At 49.7% G+C, this 6,735-nt stretch overlaps 2 protein-coding genes across 2 annotated transcripts; one reads left to right on the top strand and one right to left on the bottom strand.

Moving 5' to 3' along the window:
- Positions 1-708: 708 nt before the first annotated feature.
- On the top strand, positions 709-4,684 carry LOC119310619 (WPP domain-interacting protein 2-like). The gene is made up of 2 exons (XM_037586304.1): positions 709-1,969; positions 3,812-4,684. Exons 1-2 carry the CDS (start codon positions 961-963, stop codon positions 4,456-4,458), a joined length of 1,656 nt encoding a protein of 551 aa, XP_037442201.1. The 5' UTR covers positions 709-960; the 3' UTR covers positions 4,459-4,684.
- A 948-nt stretch (positions 4,685-5,632) lies between these two features.
- On the bottom strand, positions 5,633-6,335 carry LOC119310618 (photosystem I reaction center subunit V, chloroplastic). Its single transcript, XM_037586303.1, has one exon. The coding sequence runs from the start codon at positions 6,258-6,260 to the stop codon at positions 5,829-5,831; it is 432 nt and encodes a 143-aa protein (XP_037442200.1). The 5' UTR covers positions 6,261-6,335; the 3' UTR covers positions 5,633-5,828.
- Positions 6,336-6,735: the final 400 nt, after the last annotated feature.

The following is a 6,735-nucleotide window of genomic DNA, read 5'->3' as shown; positions in this document are numbered from 1 at the left end:
AGTGCGTGGTCTGAGCCCCGACATGAGGTAACCATGAGATATGTAGTTCACTGCAAAAGAAAAGAAACGAAAGAGAAGGGATTGTGTTCACGCCAGGGAAACAAGCAGAGGAGTGCAACGCACGAGAGCATAAGGCAGCGCGGCGCAGTCAGTGCATGTGGGCCACAAAGCCACATGTCGATGCGCGATCTTGCCCCGATTGGGCGGTTTGTGCGCTATCAGCAAGAGATGTAGCCGGTCAGCCGGCGCAGAACGTTCACCTAGAAGGCTTGGCAATCAAACATCATTTGATAGCGGTTTTAGTTGTGAGGAAAGATCAAACGGCGATAGTTTTTAAACGGAAATTGCCTTCTTGACAAAGAAACTACAATGTCGTTTGAAGAAATTTCACCCCTAAAACTGCCACGAACTCGTTTACATATGCCACCCTCCCAGATGAACGTTCATCAGCTAGGGTCTAATTTTTTTCTAAAAGGTGGATCCGACTTAGAATGATGTAGAAACCCATGAGGCCATGACATACACCAGGGCACCTGGTCGCATTAGCCGTCTAGCCGTCGCCGTCGCCGTCGCAGGCCGCCTGGCTCGCTCCTCCTGCTGCCGCCACTCGATTGTCCCGATCCGACGGTGCTCGAAAGGCAATAAACTGATCTTGGTAGATTGCGTAATCAAGTACAGAAGACAGGCATCATAGAAGCTGCTGCCAGAACGACCATAACGATAAGGAAAACTCCATCTCCATTCCCCTGTTTTCTTTACTCCCCCTCCCCCTGCTTCCTCCCCACTTCCACTCCTCCTCGGTTGGATCTCCGGGTCCGAGATCGAATCCCAGGAATTCCCGATCCTCGTAGCCCCGCCATGCGCTACCGACAATCCCAGCGCGCCCCCCTCCCAGCTCCCTGATCCCATCCGCCTCCCAGGCCCGCCGGCGTTGACGCCAATTGGCGCCGGACGGACGTCATGGACTCCGGCGCCAACAGCGTTGGCTCCGTCGGCGAGTCGCCGCCGCCGCTCTCCCCTCCGGGTCGCCCGGCCGCCAAAGGCCGCGGCCTCCGCCGGTGGCGCCGTATCCCCCGCGAGCACCACGACGACGATGGCGGCTCCCCCGCGGGCCCCGTTGCCCCCGCAGCCGCCGCCGGCACCGGCGCTGCTAGCGCTGAGGTCGACCTGGCGCAGCTCCATAAGCGCCGTCTCCCCGTCGGCGCCGACGCGCCTAAGGGGAAGCAGGAGGCGGCGGCCGAGGAGGACAGCCCGGTCGCGTCGGTCGAGTCCAGCTTCCTGCCGCCGGAGGCGCCTCCGTCGCCGTCCCCGGCTCAGGCCCCGGCTCCGGTTCTGACTAGTCTGGACCCGGATCTTGGCCTCCTGATCGCGTCCGCCGGCTTTTCGGTGGGCGCCGGCGGCGCCGACTCGGACAACAGCGACGACCGGACCAGCAAGTCCTCCACCGCGCTCCCGCGCCACGACTTCTCGCTCGCCGGCTTCGGCCGCGACCGCGACAGGGCGCGGTCCCGCGCCCCGGGCGCCGCTGCGCACGCCAAGAACCTCCGTACCGCACGCGCCCGCGGCGCCGGTGCGCGCGCAGTCTCTGCGGCCTCCTCCACGGTGGAGCCGGAGAACTCGCGCTCCAGTGTCGAGTCTGACCTCCGCAGCACTGGCGCTGCTCACGCGCGAAAATCAAGCGCTGGCATCAGCAGTAATGGCGTTCACAAGTTTCTCTACACTGATGGCGATCACAGCGATGATGAAGCTCCATGTGAGCACTTGCGATCCGCAGCTGGAGGTTTCTATAAGGAGAATGGAAGTGCAGTAGGGAGAATGGCAATGGGGAATGGTGATTTGTATGCCCATGGTCATGGATTTCATGAAGGGAGCATCGGCAAGGGTGAGAATGGAGGGATCCATTCAGGTCTTGATCCGTACGCCGACTCAATTTCGATGCTTCAGTCAGCACAAGAAGCACTTGAGAATGGTATGATTATATAATCCCCCTTTAGTTTATTCCCATAAAATATCCCTTTCACTTTAGCTTGATGAGCCAACGAGTTTATTCAATTAGATCGAGCAGGTGTTTCTTACTAGTATTTGACATGGAAATCTGCATTTCACATAGCCTACTTACTATCTTAGACCTTAGAGGGCGTAGTTCAGAATTTCTACTACTAATGAGTATTTTTGTTCAGCTATTCATTTTGAGATTAAACCATTTGGTTTCCTAAAACGACCTACTTTATTAGCTGGAAATAACTGAAAACTTGATGCATTATAGTAGTGATCAACAATAAATGGGACAATGCATACATCCATGATGTTTGTAGAGGATCCTAGATACTAATTTTGACAAGTTTAATCCACTGTGGCCTCATGCTTCGGTCATACCAAGTGTTGTGGATTCAGTAACATGTCAATTCTGAAGAAAGCGTATCATCTTCAATAGCCATTATTAGGGAAAAGTGGTCATTCTCCTACCCTGTTGCTGCTGCTTCGCTCTCATGTTGGATCTGCAAGATGTGGTTACATCAGTCTCTTTCTCTTCTTGGTACACCACCACCCCACCCACATATGCTTGGCCCCTTCGATGCAGTGACTTCTTGTCCGATGTGCACAGGCATGCCAGTTAACTTATGAGGTTCCTAGTTGTGCACAAGTCACCTTTTGGCCATTGTGAAAAAAGTAACCAGTTTTTGCATTGAATTTAATTTATTAAGCCTTGTCAAGAGGGAATCCGAATGCTGATTTATTTTCATTTCCCTCATGGAAGCCTGGCGATAGTGAGCATATCATTAACAGAATTGAGATGGAAGAGAAGTTGATGATTTAGTAACCCATGTTTCATCAACATATCTAGCTTCTAGTAGTAATTGAGATGGAAGAGAAAAGAAGTTGATCTCTGATAGGAAAAGAATCCGGCAAAGAAGACATTACTTGTAGTAATGGAGATGATGAACTTCCAGCCAAACTTAGAGCATACATGATTGCGAGTTAGAAATTAGGACACATCGATGCTACTTAGCGATGTGAGGGTGTTAGCTGTGGTGTGAATACACAGCTATGGTGGCGGAAGAGGGAATGGAGGCTACAGTTGTTATAGAATATACTGGCTACAGGGAAGGGCGCTTCTCCACTTTTCAATGAGCTTGGTCCCATGGAAAAATATGGCAAACCTGGTGTAGAACTTGGCTCACATTATGTTAGGACATCCTGCCAAAACAGTCCTTATTGATATTTTATTCCAGTTTAGTTTTAAGGCGAGGTGTTAACGGTGATAACAATGCTTGTTTAAAAAGGAATACACTATGCATGTTCTTTTTTGCTGTTTAACACATCAGACTATCAACAGTTAAGTGGAAGTGGTGACTTGATGAGTTGATCAATTCGTTAGTTCAATGCTCTGGCAATTAATTACTGCCATTGTGGACTTTCCCATTTCGTGAGAAAAGATCTCTTGTGTTTTATATCATTATATTCTCTGTGGCAATTTTTTTAATGTATATTTCATATCAGATCAAGTGGTCTGCTTTATCTCCTAGTTTTAAGAAAGAAAATTTGTGCTCTTCAGTCCACAAGCTTATATTTCCTAGTAGTTTCAGTAGCAGCCATTATAGCATTAAAAAAAAGTGTAAAAGCATCTGCTTGCCCTGCATGTTCTGGGAAGTTTCCTTAGTCCATTTCCTTTTATAAATTCGTGAGTGCTCTGTTACCGTATCATTGCAGTTGGACGAAAATGTTTTGTTGAAAACATGGAATCATTATTTGCTTCAGTCAAAGTGTTTTTTTTTTTGCAATAACTGTTTGCTTCTGCATATTTCTGCAGAGCTCCAAATGTTTGTGGAAATCGGGAAAGAAAGCAGTGACAATTCCACAGACAATTACGATGAAAATGAATGGAGCAGTTCACCCAACTGCGAAGATTTTTCAGAAGAAATAAGTGAAAAGTTGAAGCTTCTAGAGTCCAAGCTGGAAGAAGCTTCCCTTCTCATTGATGAGAAAGATTCAAGAATACTTGAACTTGATACACTCAACAAGACACAACCAGGGGAAACCGCGCTATACAATAGCAAGCTACTTTCCCTACAGTCTGAAGTTGATCAACTGCTCATGGAGAAGATGGAGGCCGAGATCCAGTGCTTCATCCTGAAAAGAGCTTCAGAAGCTTGGCAACCCCAGACTGAGGGTCAGGGCACTCTTCAAGAAGCTCAGAAGATTCTGTCCGAGGATCACAAACAGCTGGAGGTCAAGCTTCGGCACACCGAGAACAGAGCGAGGACGCTAGAGGATTTGGTGGAGAAGCTAGAGTCGCAATGCAAAGAGCTGTCGAACGCTTCAGAGGTCCTGAAGCTGCAGGCCGGAGTGAGCCGAGCTTCACTTTTTTGTTCCGTTCAGTTAGTGCTGCTGTGCATCGCAGTGTGGACATTCGTCGCCCGGTTCCTGCCCTCTCCCCCCGAATTTGTACCTACTTGATGAGGTTAGAAAGTTTCTCTCCGGATGAGCCTCTGTGTAGACATTATTGAAAGTTTCTCTTCCTGTAATCTATTAGGCACTGGTGGCCTTATAAATTTTCTGTTTGTAACGTCAACTCAGATTTTGCTAGTTACCATCACTTTACTGTACTTATTCACAAATCTTCTTGCTGGTTCTCTCTTCGCTGTATCCTGGAAATGTTAATGAATTCCAACATCCAAGTGTACCAGTGCTCCTGCTGTCATCTTCTTCCCTGTTGCTGTTTGGATGTGCTGCGCATGTGCAAGTCATGAAGCAGTTATGCAATTTTTTGGGGGCATACATACTGAACATAACTGTTTCGTGGAGAACATAGCTGTCTCATGATTCAGTTGGCAGCTAAAGTCTACGTTTGGTAACTGGCAAGTAATCATATTGATGATAGTACTGATTCAGTTGGCAGCTAAAGTCTACGTCTGGTAAGTAACCATATTGATGATAAGATGGATGGTAAATCAGGGTGCTTGCGAACAAAAAATGTGTGTCCCCGTTGCGACGCATGTCAATTGCCTGTAAAAAATAGGAGTATAACTACAGATGTTGAGATTGGCTTCTCTACGGTGTATCATGGGTGAGCGGTGTCTCTGATGGATCTGTTCTTGGTGGATTTGCTCGGATCTGGTCATAGTTCGTCTACGTTCATGTGTTTTCAGGTTGAATCCTTCCGATCTACGCTACTGTTCATCGGCGGCGGTTGTTGTTCTGCTGTGCTGGTCCTATTGGGCCTTAGCACAATGATTTTTTCGACTGTCTACTACAGTAAGTTTTGTCTGGCTTCGGTGAGGGAGGACCAATGCCGACGGCGTGCCTCCGGCTTGCTTCAGTGCTTTTAGTCATCGCTAGGTGGCATGCGGATCTGGATTTAATTTTTATTATTTCTGATGTTCGTTGTATTGCCATGATAGAAGATGAATACATTGAAAGTTTTCTCGCAAAAAAGAAGTTATCTCGTTTCAAATGTTGTGTTCGATTTTTTTTACTGTCCGTGAGCTTTGAAGCAAGACAAATTCCAAGAACAGTAAAAAAAAAAGTAGCATGGATCTCAAAGCAACCACGGACGATGGATCTATGAACAAGATATCCCGTGCATAGTAAAATTGTTTTTCTACTATGGCCCTATGGGGAAAGAGAGAGATAAAATCACCCATGTGGCAATCATCAATACACACACGCGGTTGCACTACTTGTCCAGATTAATCCTTCACCATCTCACATACATACAAACATGATAGTACATCATCAGCGTATAATATAGAACTAATGAAAACACGGCAGATTACAACAGCACAAGCCGCTCCGGCCGGCACGCAGGCAGGCACACATGGGACGGATCAGCCGAAGAAGGGTGGGTCGTATCCGTTGCTGGTGGTGGCGAGGATGTAGTAGGCGACGATGTGGCCGATGGAGCCCCAGGCGAGGACGTCGACGAGGTTGAAGCCGACGGGGTCGTTGGACTTGAGGATGCCGGCGAACTCCTTGGCGCGCTCGTCGCCGGCCTCGAAGTGGGTCTTGCCGTTCTGCTCGGGGACCTGCTTCGCCACGTTCTCCCGCTGGAAGTTGAAGAAGACGAAGCGGCCCATCACCAGCGACAGCCCCGTGCTGAGGCTGATCACCACCGACGGCTCCAGCGCGGCCCGCGCCGCCACGGACCGCCTCGCCGGCGACGAGGCCCCCCGGAAAGAGACCGCCGCGCGATGGGACGGCGCCAGGCGGAGCCCGGCCACGGTGGGCGGGGACAGCACGGCGGCGGTCGAGGTGGCCATGGCCCTCTAGAGCTGTGTGGGTGTTCAAAGACCAACGTGCGGCGAATTCTTGATCTCGGCAGGCGCTACGTACTACGTGGTGTTTGGCGGTGTGGGTATATAGGGGGGTGGTGACGTGGGGGATATGGTGGGGGCGCGGGAATGCGAGGTTAGTGGTGGAGGGGAGCGGGATTTCGTGGTGTGCTCATGGCGTGTGGCCATTGGAGGGTGCTGGATAAGGTATCTAAGCCATACCTTTTCTTTCTTCTCTTCTCTTCCCACCGCAAGTCAGCACTGTGACGTGTCGCTTGTGGGCCCCACGATAGTTACGTGGATGGCCAACTGGCCAGCACCCAGCAGGCCAAGGGCACGTGAAGGAGGTGGCTGTGCAGGGCGCAGTATATGAACCTCGCAGTTCAGATTTTTTTTTTTAATTTCGCGTTTCCTAATCTCGAGGCAACTGAAAAAAAAACAGTTCAGCTGATTTGTGTGTGTG

Source organism: Triticum dicoccoides, chromosome 5B (genome assembly GCF_002162155.2).
Source record: "Triticum dicoccoides isolate Atlit2015 ecotype Zavitan chromosome 5B, WEW_v2.0, whole genome shotgun sequence".
NCBI lineage: Eukaryota > Viridiplantae > Streptophyta > Magnoliopsida > Poales > Poaceae > Triticum > Triticum dicoccoides.
Note: the sequence above shows the minus strand (reverse complement) of the source record. Positions and strands in the feature narration are given on the sequence as shown.

Coding starts and splice junctions, on each gene's coding strand:
- LOC119310619 (XM_037586304.1), top strand. CDS start 961: ATGGACTCCGGCGCCAACAGCGTTGGCTCCGTCGGCGAGTCGCCGCCG. Junction 1,970..3,811: donor ACAAGAAGCACTTGAGAATG/GTATGATTATAT, acceptor ATATTTCTGCAG/AGCTCCAAATGTTTGTGGAA.
- LOC119310618 (XM_037586303.1), bottom strand. CDS start 6,260: ATGGCCACCTCGACCGCCGCCGTGCTGTCCCCGCCCACCGTGGCCGGG.